At 35.9% G+C, this 19,509-nt stretch overlaps 1 protein-coding gene across 2 annotated transcripts in view; it reads right to left on the minus strand.

Annotated features, from left to right (window-relative positions):
- Positions 1-19,509, minus strand: part of GPCPD1 (glycerophosphocholine phosphodiesterase 1) — a 62,986-nt gene that overhangs the window by 22,975 nt on the left and 20,502 nt on the right. For both annotated transcript variants that reach the window (XM_068566114.1, XM_068566115.1), the window contains 8 exons: positions 18,461-18,502; positions 15,690-15,813; positions 12,106-12,337; positions 9,938-10,100; positions 9,493-9,625; positions 8,672-8,726; positions 4,406-4,498; positions 131-208 (listed from right to left, as the gene is read on the minus strand). In XM_068566114.1, coding sequence (XP_068422215.1) covers positions 131-208; positions 4,406-4,498; positions 8,672-8,726; positions 9,493-9,625; positions 9,938-10,100; positions 12,106-12,337; positions 15,690-15,813; positions 18,461-18,502 — 920 coding nt within the window. The remainder of the gene's footprint in view (positions 1-130; positions 209-4,405; positions 4,499-8,671; positions 8,727-9,492; positions 9,626-9,937; positions 10,101-12,105; positions 12,338-15,689; positions 15,814-18,460; positions 18,503-19,509) is intronic.

Raw genomic sequence — 19,509 nt, forward strand, 5'->3', positions numbered from 1 at the left:
AAGCACAGACTCAATACATGCTGTATATATCTAGTCATCCCCATGCACAAAGAGAACATTACTATATACAAACAAGTACAAATAGTCCTAAAACTGAAAGATAATTTACATTTTACACTATTATTACTACCTTTAGCAACTGGAGTTGGTCAAAGGTTAATTCTTTTACTGGAATTTCAAATAATTCAACTGGATCAGCATCAAATTTCTAAAAGAGAGAGAGAAAATTGGGCCCCACGTTATTACTGAATGTTTACTCTAAACTGACCTAATATCTCAATTTACTGATGAGAATAACAGTTTGGTGGCCACAGTGAGCCCACGCAGGGGAGCCCTTGCTACTGAACACCACCTCCCAGCTCTTAAATTCTGGCTTTTGTTTTTAATGCAGGTGGGAGTGCCTGGAAGAAAACAGCTGGGAAGAAGCTGTAGCACTAAAGACACACTGAGAACCAAGCCACAAGTCAGTCATTTCCCCTACTTCCTGTCATGCTGTATATATTTTATTTGACATATATCCATGCTACATGACTAGGAAATCAACAGGCATGCAGGATCTAAGTAAGGGTTAGTTTCTATCAGTAAGTTTCTAAACTTTTCTAAACCTTTTAAACTGAAGTTTGGTTAAAAATAGCCACAGAAATCAACTGTCATGAAAAAATCATCTGGTTAGCTGTAAGTAGTAGTATTTAATAGGAACCCTAATCTATTATAAATGCTTTCCCAAGGAGCAAATCTGTTTTATTAGATTTTAATATCATATCAATTGTCACACTGTTTAGGCACTTCTATCTTAAGAAAATGAGTTAATGTACCACCAATAAATCATCGATCTAACAAATATATTAAAATCCGTTACATTTATATTCATTCATGTATATATAGTATGAGGCTATATACGTATAAATTTCTTCTGGAAGGACACGCAAGAAACTATTAAGAGAAGGGAGTACGGCCAAGGAGAAAAAGTAAAGGAAGATTTACTTTTCATTTCATAATCTTCTGAACTACTTATAATTTTATAAATGAACATAAATTGGTTTTTTAAGGAAAATACCAACTTAAAAATTAATACTAAAAAATATATAATTCATTGCTTTCATTCCGCAATTAACTGAACCAGGTTCAACTTAAGAGCAGGACAAAGTCTGGCGAAAACTGGGGATCAGTTATACTACTCTTCAATTAGCCCTCATGGATTTTTAGAAATTACAGCTAGAGTCATTAATCTCAATCTTGGTTAGTGAGTTCCTTCACCACTCCATTCCTTCTCATTTCGCTTTGCATTAACATTTCCCCACAGCAAAAACCTGCCCCAATTCTATTAAGTAATTCTACTTCTGTCATCTAAATAGGTGCATCTCGGGAATTCCCGGGAGGTCCAGTGGTTAGGACTCAGTGCTCTCCACTGCCAAGGGCCCAGGTTGAATCCCTGGTCGGGGAACTAAGATCCCACAAGCCACACAGTGTGGCCCCCCAAAAATAAATAAATTTAAACAAATAAATAAATAAATTTAAACAAACAAATAGGCGCATCACCTTCCTTCCTTCTCCTAATACCATTTCACAGAAAGGGAAGGGTCCTTTTCTATAAATGATAATCCGAACTGATATGACTGTTTAGAATCCACTAGCAGGCAGAGTTAGGTGCCTTGTCATAGGTGCCTTGCATACTACACCATGCAGTGTCTGGTACATGTTAGCAAATCAAACTTTATTTATCTTGAAGTATACTTAATTTACAATATTGTGTTACTTTCAGGTGTACAGCAAAGTGATTCTGTTATACTTTTATATATGTGTGTATATATATATGTAAGTAATTATATATCTATTCTTTTTCAGATTCTTTTCCATACAGGTTATAAGATATTGAATATTGTTCCCTATGCTGTACAATAGGACCTTGTTGTTTATCTATTTTATATATAGTAGTTTGTATCTGCTAATTCCAAACTCTTAATTTATACCTCAACCACCCCTTTTCCCCTTTGGTAACCATAACTTTGTTTTCTAAGTCTGTTTCTGTTTTGTAAATAAGTTCATTTGTGTCATATTTTAGATTCCACGTGTAAGTGATATCATATGGTATTTGTCTTTCTTTTTCTAACTTACTTCAATTAGTATGATAATCTCTAGGTCCATTCATGTCACTATAAATGGCATTATTTTATTCTTTTTATGGCTGAGTAGTATTCCATTGTATGTGTGTATATCTTTACACATTCATCTGTATCCATTCATCTGTCAATGGACATTTAGCCATGTCTTGGCTATTGTGAAGAGTGCTGCAATGAACACTGGGGTGCATGTATTTTTTCAAATTATAGTTTTCTCCAGAAATCCCAGGAGTGGGATTTCAGGATCATACAGTAACTCAATTTTTTAGTTTTTTGAGGAACCTCCATACTGGCTGCACCAATTTACTTCCCACCAACAGTGTAGGAAGGTTCCCTTTTCTCCATACCCTCTCCAGCATTTATTATTTTTAGACTTTTTGATGATGGCCATTCTGATTGGTGTGAGGTGATACCTCATTGTAGTTTTGATTTGCGTTTCTCTAACAATTAGAGATACTGAGCATCTTTTCATGTGCCTGTTGGCCATCTGTATGTCTTCTTTGGAGAAATGTCTATTTAGTTCTTCTGCCCACTTTTTTTTTTTTTTTAAAGGGTCTCATCTTTTTTTTTTAAATTTATTTATCACTTATTTTTGGCTGTGTTGGGTCCTCATCTCTGTGCAAGGGCTTTCTCCAGCTGTGGCAAGCGGGGGCCACCCCCTATCGCGATGCACGGGCCCCTCACTATCGCGGCCTCTCTTGTTGTGGAGCACAGGCTCCAGACGCGCAGGCTCAGCAGTTGCGGCCCACGGGCCCAGCCGCTCCGCGGTATGTGGGATCCCCCCAGACCAGGGCCCAAACCCGCGTCCCCCGCACCGGCAGGCAGACCCCCAACCACTGCGCCACCAGGGAAGCCCCTGTCCACTTTTTGATGGGGATTTTTTTTTTTGATATTAAGCTGTATGAGCTCTTTGTATATTTTGGAAATTAATCCCTTGTCAGTAGCATCATTTGCAAATATTTTCTCCCAGTCAGTAGGTTGTCTTTTTGTTTTGTTTATGGTTTCCTTTACTGTGCAAGAGCTTTAAAGTTTAATTAGGTCCCATTTGTTTATTTTTGTTTTTATTTCCATTACTGTAGGATATAGATCCAAAAAAATATTGCTGCAATTTATGTCAAACATTCTGCCTATGTTTTCCTCTAAGAGTTTTATAGTATCTGGTCTTACATTTAGGTCTTTAATCCAATTTGAGTTTATTCTTATATATGGTGTTAGAGAATGTTCTAATTCATTCTTCTACATGTAGCTGTAGAGTTTTCCCAGCCTTAACTTTAGATCAACACAATGGAAAATGATACCCAACACAGTTTTAAAGAAAATGCCAAAGAAAAGGGTTTTAAAGAACCCTCCTAGTTTAAGTCCCTCAGAAATCACTTGGTTAACTTGTATACTGAAGTCCAGATACTATATAATTATTACAATTATTTCTGTACAACAGTAATTATAATTTTAAAGAAATTATGTGCTTTTCAAATCTCCTTCTGGACTTTCTCCTCTATCACGTCCTCTTTTCCATTCTCACCGTCTCTACTCCAGTTCAGGCTTGTCTTAAGTTTTGGCCCACATTTCCACTCCCCTTGTCTCTAGTCTCTGTCCTCTTAAGTTGTCCTTACATCAGGTACCAAAATATTCATCTGGAAGTTTACTTCTAAACATTTCCCTACTTGGTTCAAAAGTCTTTCAAAAAAAGTCCCTAGCTCCTAAGCCTAAACCCGTGAGGCTCTCCACTATCTGGCTCCGAAGCACTTCTCCAATTTTATTTTTCACTGTGGCTCTTCCCACTAGTCAAATCATATAAGCCTATTAACTTGAGAAAAAGCTTGAAGCAAAAAGAGAAAGGAGCCTGAAAACAAACACTCCGATAGCTTCCTTTCCTACCTCAACAGAGGGACAGTGGCAGAATGATACAGAAACCACGTGTAATATCCTTTTTTTTAAATAACATAAAAAAAGGAAAGTTCAGCAATACAGAGAAAATACTCTAGAAAATTAATTCCTGACTCTTCCCTCTCTCTCGATGTTGTAGGAAGGAGCTTGAGAGAGGAAATAATTGGCAGTAATTCTCCAAGAAAATGAACTAACCAACTCTATTAAATAAATAATTAAATATATAGTCATCCATCAGTATCTGCAGGGGATTGGTTCCAGGACTCCTCACAGATACCAAAATCTACAGATGCTCATGTCCCTTATGTAAAATGGCATAGTATGTGTATACAAAACTTCCTAGTTTTAAAACCTATTGTCTAACTGTAAGAGTTTAAAATAAAGGAATTTCTACATACCTTTTTCATAGTCAAACAACAGGTCAGATCATGATACACTACAGGCACAAAATCTTTTGAAAGATGTACATCAAATTCTACAAAGGCTGCACCCTGACAGAAATAAAAGAAACAAGTATTTGAAAAATATTATCTGGCCCACGATACATCTAAAACTATAAGAACATGAGAAATTTATTGTTCACCATAAAATTACAGACTTGTACACACAAGACTTCTTCATGAATTATTTAATGCTATACTTCAAGCTTTTCCTAAAAGGTAATTTCTTCTTTTAAAACAATTATAATTTCTTTTTTGCAATAGCACAGCAATTTTTTCCTGGCAAAATAATGGGTTCTGATCCTACTCGAACACACCCTGGGGCCCTTCTGTAGCAGTGGATAGCCTCCACCAGTGTCACCTCTGCTACTGCTATTAGCAGAAATGGCGCCTGGAGCATGGCCACCTCGCACCTCGTTGCCCCTACACACCTCAGATGGACAGGGGAACCTCAACGGTGAGGTGGGAACAAGAATAAGCTTCAGTCTCTTAGCTCTGCTCCTTGGTGCACTTGAGCAGTATACTTTACAACCTTTCTTAATAAAACCTCAATAATCATATTGAAGAGGAAACTATAACTTCTGCTGAAAAGAAAGAGAAAGCAGAAATGGGCAACAAGAATGATGCACATGCCAAATTTCCTAATAGAAGCCTAAACAGAAGAAAGGTGGACACAAATTAGACTTAAGTCAGATCCATCATGACATATGAATTAATCCAAATAAAGGCTGAGAACATAAACTGACATACAAATTTGTGCATTCACTAAAAGAAAGCCAGCTGGGATCAAAGAATACAAGGTTTGAGGATTCTGTAATGTGTCTATGGCCCAGAGAAGTGCTGTGTAAGAATGGATGGACACGTTTCCATCCCTTACCCTAGCTTTAGGTCAAGGAAGATGCTCAACTTTTCAGTACATATGGATCAGAGACTAGAACCAAAGGAGCCTACTTCCTCAATGACTTCTGAAGCAGGAAATAAGCTTAGCTCCTTCTGTTGTCAACAAGATGATGACACAAATCATTTTTACCAAAGAGAACAAACCCTATGTCCCCTAAATAGTTACAACGATTAAAAGAAATTATAGCTTCCCAGTTTAAAAGTTTGTTTTTTTTTTTAAAAAGATTTATTTATTTTATTGATTGATTGCTATGTTGGGTCTTCGTTTCTGTGCTAGGGCTTTCTCTAGTTGCGGCAAGCGGGGGCCACTCTTCGTCGTGGTGCGCGGGCCTCTCACTATCGCGGCCTCTCTTGTTGCGGAGCACAGGCTCCAGACGCGCAGGCTCAGTAGTTGTGGCCCACGGGCCCAGTTGCTCCGTGGCATGTGGGATCTTCCCAGACCAGGGCTCGAACCCATGTCCCCTGCATTAGCAGGCAGACTCTCAACCACTGCGCCACCAGGGAAGCCCTAAAAGTTTAATTTTACATGATCACCATCCTTTAGAAAGATAAATTTACTAAGAGATAAAACTTGATCTCAAAATTCATGTGTAAGGGACTTCCCTGGCAGTCCAGTGGTTAAGACTCCGCGCTTCCATTGCAGGGGTGCGGGTTCGATCCCTGGTCAGGGAACTAATCCCGCATGCTGTGCAGTGCAGCCAAAAATTTAAAAAAAAGAAAACATTTATGTGTGAGCAAGCTTTAAGAAATAAGCCAATAATAACCAAAATCTCTTCAAAGATGTCTTTAACATTAAATCAAACCAGCCTTTCATAACTAACATAAGATCCATAAGAGTACAAAGGGTTTCAACAGAAGAAAAGGGCTTAATGAAATCCTCTCTCAAAAAGCAGAGACCCTAAAAATTCTTTATTAGGGATCTTCATGTGTTGACAGCTAATAAAACCACGTTTAGATTACTTAGCTACAATGAACTAAAACTGGTTCCAAATAATGACCTACAGCACAACATACTCACAGATTTAATATCCTTTCAATACAAAGACAGAACTATCCACTATTAACATTTTTAAACATTAAAATAAATAATTATGATAATCAATCTAGTATGTCATGAAATACAAAATGCATCATTATTTTATATACCACTAAGAGGGAGAAAAAACAACGCCAATCAAACCATGACAAGCTAAAACAGCTGTAAAACTATCCCAATTTTAGAGAGATTAAAATATGAAAAAAGTATGTCTTAGAATAGATGTTTGCTCATGTAAGTGATAAAGTTAAACATCTGACAAATCAAATTTATTTGGTGAACTATTTTAAAAAAGGCTAAGTTTAAGGCATGTGGAGGACACTGGAAAAAAACCAAAATAAAATGAGATGTTCCTCCATTTTCCCCTTAGTTTAACTTGAGAACATGAGGCTTAACTTGAGGTATAGTGGAATGCAGGGGGAAATACGCAGGTTCTTGATTAAAAATGTCAAGTTTCAGGTGCTGAAAAAACTAAAAGCTAAAAAAAAAAAGGACTTACTCTGAATAATTATATAAAAGGAGTTAAGAAATTCAACATAATCAAGTTGGTATACAGGATGCAAACTGACAGACTTTAAAAAGTGTTACATAAAATCACTATCAAATCCTTCTGTAAACATTATTTCCAAAGTGAGTATCTAAATGAGCATAGTAATTCAATTGATGAAATGCAGTGCTTAATGGGGAATGTTTTTCATGCCTCAAACACTTAAAATGATATCTCAAAAAAAAAGGATGCTTAAAAAACAAATGGGACAAAATTAAACTTAAAAGCTTTTGTACAGCAAAGCAAACCATCAACAAAATGAAAAGACAACATACTAAATGGGAGAAAATATTTGCATGTGATTATGACTCATGAGGAGTTAATATCCAACATATATAAAAACCTCATGCAACTCAACATCAAAAAAACAAACTACCCAAGTAAAAAACTGGCAGAAGAAATGAACTGACATTTTTCCAAAGAGGAAATGCAGATGGTCAACAGGCAGATGAAAAGATGCTCAGGGACTTCCCTGGTGATGCAGTGGATGAGACTCCGTGCTCCCAATGCAGGGGGCCCAGGTTCGATCCCTGGTCAGAGAACTAGATCCCACATGCATGCCACAACTAAGGAGCCTGCCTACTGCAACTAAGACCTGGTGCAACCAAATAAATAAATAAATAAATATTTTTTTTTAAAAAAAAGATGCTCAGCATCGCTAATCATTAGGGAAATGCAAATCAAAACTACAATGAGTTATCACCTCACAACTGTCAGAATGGCTATCATCAAAAAGAACACAAATACAAATGTTGGAAAGGATGTAAAGAAAAGGGAGCCCTCCTACACTGTTGATGGGAATGTAAACTGGTATAGCCACTGTGGCAAACAGTATGGAGGTTTTTCAAAAAATTAAAAAGAGAACTACTATATGATCCAGCAATTCCGCTCCGGAGTGTACAAAGAAAACAAAAACACTAATTCGAAAAGGCATATGCACTGCAATGTTCACAGCACATTAGTTACAACTGCCAAGATATGGGAGCAATCTAAGTGAATGGATAAAGGTATGTGTGTGCGTGTGTATACACACACACACACACACACACACACACAATGGAATACTGCTCAACCATAAAAAAAGGATGACATTTTGCCATTTGTGATAACATGGATGGACTTGGAGGGTATTATGCTAAGTGAAATAAGTCAGAGAAAGACAAATACTGTATGACATCACTTAGGTGGAATCTAAAGAACATAACAACTAGTGAATATAACAAAAAAGAAACAGACTCACAGATCCAGAGAACAAATTAGTGGTTACCAGTGGGGAGAGGGAAGGCGGGAGGAGGGGCAATAAAGGGGTAGGGGGTTAAGTGGTACAAACTATTAGGCTTAAAATAAGCTACAAGGATATATTGTACAACACGGGGAATACAGCAAATATTTTATAATAACTATAAATGGAGAATAATCTTTAAAAATTGTGAATTACTATATTGTAGAGCTGTAATTTATATAATATACATCAACTATACTTCAAATTAATTAATTAATTAATTTTTAAGAGGATGCTTAGGATTCCATTGTTTTAACTCCAATCTTCACCATGAGTCTAAATAAAAATGCCTAGAAATACTTTATCTTCACTTAGGAATATATTCAGAAAAAGCATAAATATTCTCCCTTTTAACCTATTAATGCAGACTGAAGGAGGCTCTCCAGACCTACATTTCTCTACTTTTCTACCTTTGGACCACCAGTCCAAAGTTGTTTAAAGAAAGAGAGATTCACTTACATGACTAGCAGCATTTCTTAAAGAAGCGATAGTATTTTCTTGAACTTTAGCAAGCCTGAAAGAAAAGAAATATATAGAAATATAGTTATCATTACTATAGAAAAGATAAATTTAGTAAAGAAGTCAACTACATTTTCAACAATGGACATAGTACTTATTCTCTATTTTGAGGCTAACTTTGCCATCCCCAAAATAAGACTGTGACCATCACTTGGTTGGTGTGTGCATTCATTCCATAAGTCAAGCTCTAACAATTTTAGGTATTTACAAGCTGAATACAGACATATCCTATACCACCCTATACCTCCCCAAGTGAGGTGACCGGTTAAGGAAAACAATCCTTTGCAATGGGCATGAAGTAGTGGAGAAACTTGCTCCCTGCATTGAAGCCTCAGGTGACTTGATACTGGCAGACCAGGGAAGCGTGGAAAAGGGCAGACACACCAACAGGGTGAAAGTATGGAAACTGTACTGAGAACAGGTGAGGAAACTAAGACCCTGAGAGAACAACATGCTGAAAGTCAGGACCACAACACAGACACACTGATGTCATCAGGCTGACTGCATCAAGCTCTCCCCTCCTGGCTTTCTAGTTTTAATGTCTCTCTCATCAATTCAGCAGAATACTAAAAAGACTGACCAGAATCTTACAAGAGAGTTAGTCTCTAATTAATTTGAACTGGAAACCCCAATTACCAAATTACATTTAAATCCCAGGGTAAGAATTAAAAGGATCATTTGACCTTTTAGTTGGTCAAACCTATTTAACTTTATCAAGCATGAGCTACCAAATGCTAGTACTACTCAAATATTCAACCTACTGAGCCGTTGTTGTAGAATTCCCTGCACCTCGATGTCCAACATCCAATGGTATTCTTGGCTTCCAATACTTGGAAAATGAAGATTTCATGTCACAATTGTATCCTGGTAACGGCTTAATAATTATATAGTCAACTTTCATATGAAAAAAAGGGGGGAAGGGAAATAAAGACAATTAAAAAAAGGCTATGACGAGCTCAATTACACTTAAAACCCACTCAAAACAGCTTTATCAATCGATCAAATAGAAAGAAATCAAGTCAAAACGCATTCAAATTAAAGCTTCCAGAAAATTAGATATGTCCTTATTGTTATTGTATTTGTCAATATTCTAAACAACTTATTAATTTAATTCTTTACCATTCTCAAAAGCTCAATTTGAAACTAATTAAAATCCTAACTTAATCTGCTTATTTGTAAAGGGTCACCCTGCTTCTCCAGGCTTACCTCTCACTTTGCCTATTGTTTTTCTGGAATTTCTGCTCATGATGGGAAGAGTAAGGATTCCAGCACTCTTCCCACTCTCTGCAATGGTGGATGATAAGAGGCATGCTGCACCCACATGTCCAGGAAGAGCATCGCCCTGAACTATGTGTTCACTGAGATCTTCCTGAAAAATGAGGTTAAGAATAACCCAAATTCTTTTACTTCAATATTTTCCATTTAAAGATCAAAAGACACCCTTTAAAATCAACTCAATCTATGGAGGAAGATCAGTAAGAAATACAACCAAATTTATATTCAGGTAATTTAGATAGCTTTGTTGTAATGAGTAACACATTTTCTTTTAGCATATAAAGGTATTTAGTATATAGTATATTTAAGATTTTATGTGTTACTTTATTGATCAAAACTGTTGATTTGTACTTCTGATCCTCTAACATGTATTAGGTGAATATAAAGCTCAGACTGAAAGTTTTTAAGTACTTTTACATTCCAATACTAAGATACACCTGTAGTGACTTTTAATGTATACTTTATTCATTAAAAATGCATCTACACAGATGACACAGAGGGATAGGACACCGAATACTCAACTTTGAGATTATACAGCATATTTTATCCGCCTAGTCTATGAATAAATTTGTATTTCCAAAACTGCTAACCAAATGAAAGGGAAGTTAGGCTGCTCGAGACATTATTAAGAGGTAGGTACTAAAAGAACAAGGAAATGTTCAACCAAAACCTCATATTTTTAGAATAAAAGTCTCACAGATCTTATTAATTAGGCAAGATCTAATTATAAGGTTATAACTTTATTATAAGTGTTACGTACTGGATTCTAATCCATCCTGAATTTTGCTATTTTAAGAAACAGTGGCTAGGTGCTACTGTTGGGCAAGGAATATTCCCTACTCTCAAAAAGCTAAACTCTAATCTAGTGGAAATGAGAGTGGAAACACCAAAGAGCCAGGACCTTAGGGGAGGACCCAGTGTTATTCGTGAGGAGCAGCTGAACAGCCCATAAGCAGAGAGCTCTAGTGTAAAGTGGCACAAACAGCTCTGGAAAGTTGGCAGCACAGATTCTGAATAACCTGGCACAATTTTCATAGCAACTATTTTTTCCTACATATTTATAATATCAAGTAAAGTTGCAAAAATGGGTCCACTGTTAAAATGAATTCTTATAAAATGCTTCAATAAACCACAGACTTCAGTCATAAAGGACTCAATCATGCTAGTTACATCAGTTTGCCACCAAGAGTTACACAGCCTGCCCTTACTTCTATCCTTGGAAGCTCCTCTGGATACAATTCCTTTATATTTAGAATAGACACAGACATCAAGACATCTGGTCTTGATTTAAAACATCAATTCTGAATTCTGCAGCCTGTGGAATGAAAACCCCATTCACAGAAAGATAGACAAAATGAAAAGGCAGAGGACTACGTACCAGATGAAGGAACAAGATAAAAACCCCAGAAAAACAACTAAATGAAGTGGAGACAGGCAACCTTCCAGAAAAAGAATTCAGAATAACGATAGTGAAGATGATCCAGGACCTCGGAAAAAGAATGGAGGCAAAGATCGAGAAGATGCAAGAAATGATTAACAAAGACTTAGAAGAATTAAAGAGCAAACACCTAGAAGATTAAAGAACAAACAAACTGAGATGAACAATACAATAATTGAAATGAAAAATACACTAGAAGGAATCAATAGCAGAATAACTGAGGCAGAAGAACGGATAAGTGACCTGGAAGACAGAATGGTGGAATTCACTGCCACGGAACAAAATAAAGAAAAAAGAATGAAAAGAAATGAAGACAGCCTAAGAGTCCTCTGGGACAACATTAAATGCACCACCATTCGCATTATAGGGGTCCCAGAAAGGGAAGAGAGAAAGAAGGGACCCGAGAAAATATCTGAAGAGATTATAGTCGAAAATTATTGAAAACATCAATTCTGAAGTTCTCAATTATATTTTTAATAGTACCTGAATCTGTCAACTCTTGCGTTTTTAAAATCTGCTAACATGTATAGAGGAGTAAGCATCTAAAAAGTTGTATGAATGATGCATTTACACAAATTAAACTATGATAAAAATCAAAACATATGTAAAAATAAGCTCTTGTCTGCATTGTCTCTCACCCCCCTCAGTGAAATATACTCACCTCAAAAAAATCAAATATTAGTTCCAGGTTATCTGGTTCCATTGTCTGTATACTATACTCTGTCCAACGATCAGGCTGTAAGCCATACCCACACTCTGGCTGTGAATGCCTGCACTTGAACTCATTGTCGCTTATTAAGGATATCTCCAGAGTATTGGACATTTTGTGAAGAACAGTGGGAGATACCCTATCATCGTCATCTTCCTCCAGACCCTCTAGTGTCAGCTTTACCCTACATAAAAGGAAAAAATAATGAAATGCAAAAAGTGAAAAAGAGGGAAAATCCATATAAATGTTACCAAAACATTAAATTTAAAAATGCTCCTTGTATATGCTAAACCCTCAAATAAAAATATTACACAGACTACACATACTACAGGTTAAGGCATTAGTTATACTTTATAAAATAGTGATGTTTTATCTCCACACATTTCTGCAAAGTATTAAAATGAGATAAATGCTCATTATGCCTAAGGCTGTTTTCATTAATTCTTTAGGTTTTTTAAAATGAATCTAAAAGGACATTTACTATTATCCATTTATAATTGGCTATCTCAATTTCTTATGAGAAGTTTCACAAATATATATATAAAACAAGTACAAATTTGAACCATATTGTTAGTGTGCATTAAAAGACTGTTAGAGTTGGCAGTTGTAAATTTTTACATTTCCTCTTTCTTCTCCTCACCACAGTGAGTCCAGGTACTTTGTGAACAGTACATCATTAAAGAAAATTATTTTATTAAATATATATATTTGTATGTATTCATGGTTTTATGTGTACGTATGTACCTTTTTAATGAAACAAATGAATAAAAAAATAAACCAAGAGTCTAAAACTCTTATAGACTCCACAGCAATGAAAACAAAAGACAAGTTACCCAGGCTATTGGGTCACAAAGACTAGTTTACTCCCAATGAGAAGCGATTAGTTGCACAGAGCACTTGTAATGCCAAACAGTCAACTCAATTCTAGAATATTTCTTGCACCAGCTGGAATGTACATAGATTAAGCAACTCTAATACCAGTGATGTAGAAGCAATGTTATTGTACAGAATACAGCTGCGCTAGGAAAACTTTTCATTCTAGATTTAAATGAGATCCACTTAATAATACAAGTAACAGAACTGTATTAGTGAGGCCTGCTCTCTCTGAATGACGTTGCTGCCTTCAACCACCGTGCAGACTTGCCTCACAGGCACACACTCTGAGACCTTCCAGAGGGGATATGAACACAGGTTATTCAATTAGTAATAATGTTCCGTAATCATACTGTAAAACCAAAAGTAGCACCACTTTAATAATCCAAACAAAAATGATCATCTCTTCTCTCCAAACTCTTAGGAACAGTTCTGAACAACTGATTTACTGATTTTGTTGGTGAGCCTGAAGGAACAAACATTCTCTACCAGGACATATGAAAAGCGACCACAAGTGGATAGTAATGAACAAGCAAGGAAGGAATGGAAGATTAAAAATGGCTATTCTAGGGACTTCCCTGGTGGTCCAGTGGTTAAGATTCCACGCTCCCAGTACAGGGGGCAGGGGTTCGATCCCTGGTCAGGGAACTAGAATCCCACATGCCGTAGCCAAAAAAAAAAAAAAAAAGGCTAATCTACAAATAGCAATGTGCATCTATCCGCCCCCCAAAAAAAAATCAAGTTTAAAGGGATCTATGAAAGAATTTAGTTCTAAATGAACTAAATATTAAAGGTTTTACTCAAATAGCTATATAAATGTTATAGTCTATCATAAGTAACATTGCTTTCCAAGTTCTGGTGGAATCAAGCGAAAGAGAAACTTGTGTTGTTGAAAACGTGGTGGTAATGAGATAAAACATCATGTCTAGTGTTTTATTTAAAATGTAAATGCTGTTGCTAAGTTTTCAAAAGTCCTGATAAACTTGCAGATAAATTTATTTTCTAGCCAAGGAAGGCTTAACCTATCAATAATATGAATTTGGGGGAAAAAAGTTGGTCAAAACAAACATTGGTTTCTAGCTATGCACAATTATTTCAGTAGGAATCAGTCAATTTGTAGAGCCCAACTAAGTATGGTTATAAAAATCTTCCAGTTTAAGCCTAAGCAATACAATAATACATACAAACACTCAATTACTATATAAACAAGAACAGTACAGGACTCAGTATGCATGTGCAATCCAATCAGAACCCCATTAATTATCTATTAATTTTTTTTTTTTGGCCATACCGTGGCATGCAGGATCTTAGTTCCCCAACCAAGGATCGAACCTGTTCTCCCTGCAGTGGAAGCAGAGTCCTAACCACTGGACTGCCAGGGAATTCCCTCTATTAATTTCTTAATTACAGTCAAAGAAAAAAAAAAATCCTAATAAGCCCAACCAACCAAGGCTTTATCTTCTACTGCTACCTTTATTTCAAGGTCTTATGCTAATAAAACACTTTACAGCGGTTAATACAATTTATTTGCTTCCTTTAACATGTAAATAAAATATTCAGTTATTTATGACTAACTGGTTAGAGAATCTTTGTGATCAAATGGATCTTGCAGATCAGCCACGTGGTCCAATTACCTAGGTTTTTCAGAAGCAAAGCAGAGGCCTAGAAAAGCTAATGAACAGAGGCAAGGTACACCCAAAACTCTTTACTCACAGAATAGCCAATGGAAAGGACTGTGAAGTGTTACCCACCCTTCCCCTTAGGTATTTTATGACTGGTATAGGTAAGTACTATAATATTTTCAGCAGTTATTGTAAAACATTTATGGATTTACAAACTGCAACATCATTATCAATTTTATTCTGAAGATAATAAGTATTACTATTAATTACTTCAGTTACTGAAAATGGCCCTTTCAACCCAGCCCTGACATTTTGTCAGAAAAAGCTGCATAACGTATCAAGACTTAGAACTCTCAGTCCCAAAGTTACAAAAATTCAAATGATAGGGCTGCCTCGGTCGTTGAGAAATCAGTTCACTCAAAGATATACATGGTGACATTACAGAAAAATTGTTACTTACTATTTTGTTATTTATACAAATACTATTTGTTATTTATACTATTTTGTTATTTATACATCTAAATCTTCTTAAGATTAAAATTAAACTAATCTGGAACTGCTATGGTAACTGTGACCTCTCCTTAACGAAAAAGTTTCTCATTTTCAAGCCACTGGAAAATTTAGGACACTGAAGTATATTTCCAACAATCATTTTTCTCTGTTCATGCCATTCTCCCCTCATTTAGCACAAAATCACTTCGTTACGTCAATTTTAAAACAAAATATTTATTGCTGCACTAAGAAATTTTAAATGGTAGAAACTACAAAGATACATAAGCCTAGAAATCATTTATCTAAGTAAAAACAAAATTTTCTGGTTTCCAATTTGGAGATTAAGACTAACATAAGTACATTTAACTGTAGCAATCTTCAGGCAGGGAAGCAGTTCACTCTCACAAGACACTGTATTTATTAGAAAATGTGACATTATCTGTAAGTGTGTTATTAGTTTATACACATAAAGGCTATAACCAGATGGATCAGAAATCTACAACATTAGTGAAAATAAATAGCCTAAGTAACAAATACACATGGTCATACCTAAATCTAGATTTTTTTAATTTTTTCTTGGTTATTGAGACAGGAGGTTTCTCAGAATAATGCAAACGTAATCTGATTTCAGTCTGACATGTCAGCCATCCAGAATCCAGAGTCTCAACACCATCTGGCAAAGTAAATATGAAGAACAGTAATTAATATACACATTTTTAAAGCCAATCCAATAAGTACAATATATATTGACAATTCTAGTTCACATTCACAGTTTAATATACTCAGGTTATCTATCACTGGTATTTCTCTCCAAAGCAAATATATAAGTAGTCTTGTCATTGAAAAAGAACTTTTATATCAAGTAGGGGGGAAAAGTTAAATGAACATTAACAACTAGCCAAACTTTAGCACTAAAGTAAATTAAAATACTTCTGTTGAATATATTATTGAAGTAATACAAATCTATCTCAGAAAGAATACATATTCCAAGACAGCTTCTAACCTAGCATTTGTTCCACTGGCAGTGGATCACTACTACACTTCCAAAGCTTCACATGAAATATTCAGCTGAAACTAGTTATTCCACTAGTGCTGGCAGTGGAGATACGAGGTGGTAATAACAAAACAAATGTATTCTCCATTTACATATTCTGCCATAGATAAACTGCATGATTGTGATAACACTGTTAGCACTGTTTAACTTGAAATTTCTTACTAACAAAGGTAACAACATTTTCATAAATACCAGGGAGCTGACAACTGTTTTGGGCCTAAGTTCTTCATCAAGAGGACTTCAAAAAAAAAAAAAAAAATCAAGAAACTTTTCTCCTTAGGTATGATTTCATAACTATCAAATTTCATACATGAAGAGAAACCATTACCATCTCTTAATTTTAAACTGTTTTCAGAAATGGACAGAGTTGGAGAAATGGCTTTCTATCCTGAAGGCCAACTAAAGCTGAATTTAGGAAGATGACGACAACAGCAACAGATGACAAAAGAAATGCCATGCGTTTATAACCATGCATAGTAACTAACATATAATAGAAGGATATAATGTCATCATCACAGTTGAAGAAATGAGAAAACAACTTCTCCATTACAAAAGCTCTCCAAAACATGTAGCATAAATTTTGTGTAGTCTCTAAAACACTAAATAAAACTATTTGAGGGACTTCCCTGGTGGCACAGTGGTTGAGAGTCTGCCTGCTAATGCAGGGGACATGGGTTCGAGCCCTGGTCTGGGAAGATTCCACATGCCACGGAGCAGCTGGGCCCGTGAGCCACAACTACTGAGCCTGCGCCTCTGGAGCCTGTGCTCCGCAACAAGAGAGGCCGCGACAGTGAAAGGCCCGGGCACCGCGATGAAGACTGGCCCCCGCTTGCCGCAACTAGAGAAAGCCCTCGCACAGAAACGAAGACCCAAACACAGACAAAAATAAATAAATAATTAAAAAAAAAAAAACAAAAAAACAAAGAAACTATTTGAGTATGTTAGACTACCTTATGATGTGATATAAATAATCCCAACAAAATCAAGAAAAATAAGTTAAATTCCTGCCCAAATACTGCAAAAGCATGTACATTTCTAAAGTGGATAAACATATGTACTTAGTAAAACCACAACCAAAACATTCAGGCCCTATTCCTTCCTGTACTCAACAGGAATGCAAACTGGTTATGAGCAATTATCTCTGGTTCATAGTCAATGCAAGCACACATTCTGTCCACCCCCTTTACACCTTTTGACTCCTACAGTATAGTATCTAAAATGAAAATGCAGTTTAGCATGATAATGCTGATACACTGTGAGAATTCCAGTCATTGAAGAAACAACTTGAATCCTTCGGATAAAGTATTTACTGATGCAGAAAGTATATGAATGCATATTCCACTGTAAATTAATTGTTTAAATACTCAGCCATAATTACTAGAACATTCTGCTACTTAGTCTTGATTTTACTATAAATGCACATACAAACACAAAATGCACAAATGTAGCTTATGAGTAACACTTCACACTTTAAATGTTGAGAACAATTAACATCATTTTCAAACATAGTAGTATTAAGTGATGATATAGTAACAGTTAAGTATAATACTTTTAAATTAATTATATTAATTCATATACCTAAAGTCACCAGCCAAATAAAAACTAAAAAATTAATAAAATTTTAAAGCATAAGAATTATACTGGAGGGAATTCCCTGGCGGTCCAGCAGTTAGGACTCTGCACTTCCACTGCAGGGGGTGCGGGTTCAATCCCCCTGGTTCGGGAACTAAGATCCCACAAGCCATGTGGCATGGCCCAAAATAATAATAATAATAATAATTCTACTGGAAACTATTATTTAACACAATGCATTTGTTTTTTGGATCTAGTCTTCTAGTCTCTATTTCCAATATCATACTGTCATATTTCCCTGTGCTGTTTCTAATGAAATGTAAGGTAACATCTCAACCATGTGAATAAAAATTTTCAAAACTCAGTCTCGGGCTTCCCTGGTGGCGCAGTGGTTGAGAGTCTGCCTGCCAATGCAGGGGACACGGGTTCGAGCCCTGGTCTGGGAAGATCCCACATGCCACGGAGCGACTAGGCCCGTGAGCCACAACTGCTGAGCCTGCGCGTCCGGAGCCTGTGCTCCGCAACAAGAGAGGCCGCGACAGTGAGAGGCCCGCGCACCGCGATGAAGAAAGGCCCCCGCTTGCCGCAACTGGACAAAGCCCTCGCACAGAAACGAAGACTCAACGCAGCCATAAATAAATAAATAAATAAAATTTAAAAAAATTAAAAAAAAAAACAACTCAGTCTCACTTACTGTGGATTCCAAATTGTCCATCGTCAATAATAATTTCACTTTCTAAAATTGAAGGAAAATAGAAAATCTAGTTAAAATTCATGATGTATATACAGAATGAACAATTGAGAAATTACCCACCTTAAGGATTCTTTAAAAAATTAATTTAGAATTTAAAAGCAGCCCAAAGTGAATAAGCATATTTATTGTAGCCCTCAATAAAGAAATCCCTTTTAAGGAGGCTATCAAACAGTAATGGTTCTTATATTCATGGTGATTATTCATAATGTTGTAAGGAAGAGAAAGAAAACTCCTCAGAGAGGTGCTCTAGAGGCACTGGTACAAATGTTTATACCAACCAATGTATGAGACTGACAAGTTGCTGGACAACAATATCTCCTGGTTGATTTTTCAAACCAAAGGTCTTGGCACAATTAAAATGCTTATTCTTACGTAGTGCGTATTCTGAACTTACCTAAAATATAATGCTCCTCAAACCCCAACTACTCTCTATAGCCAGCTAAAAGCTTTTTAAACAGCATAAACTTACCTGTATATATAGAGCTATGAGGAATTACCAAAAAGTAAGTGTTTGCACATTGCCTCCTAACAGAAATTTCAACTAAATGAGAAAAGCTGTTAAGCCCCACCCTCTGAGTAAAATACTAATTATCTTCCCTGCTATTTCCTTTCCCAGTTTACTTTAAACATAAATCTGAATTTGTCAAAATAAGTGTGACAGTTCCCAATAAAGATTCTCTGGTATATTTCACGCAGCTGTTAAGTTCAGAAGTTATATTTTCCAAAAGTATAAAATACATTTATTAAAAAGACAAGAAACAAAATCATCCTTTCTCAAAATAAGAAAATATATTTAACTGCAAGATGCTTCAAAATGCAAATTTTAAAATATCCAATTCCTAATAATTTCCAACCTCAGTATGGCACTATTTTAATTCTAAAGTACACTACATAAAAATTCTAAATATACTATCAAAAATATATTACAAAAATGTATATACAAAAAGAAAATCCAATAAAGAGGATGGAATGAGATAGCTGTTTAAACG

Source organism: Eschrichtius robustus, chromosome 16, assembly GCF_028021215.1.
Source record: "Eschrichtius robustus isolate mEscRob2 chromosome 16, mEscRob2.pri, whole genome shotgun sequence".
Lineage (NCBI taxonomy): Eukaryota > Metazoa > Chordata > Mammalia > Artiodactyla > Eschrichtiidae > Eschrichtius > Eschrichtius robustus.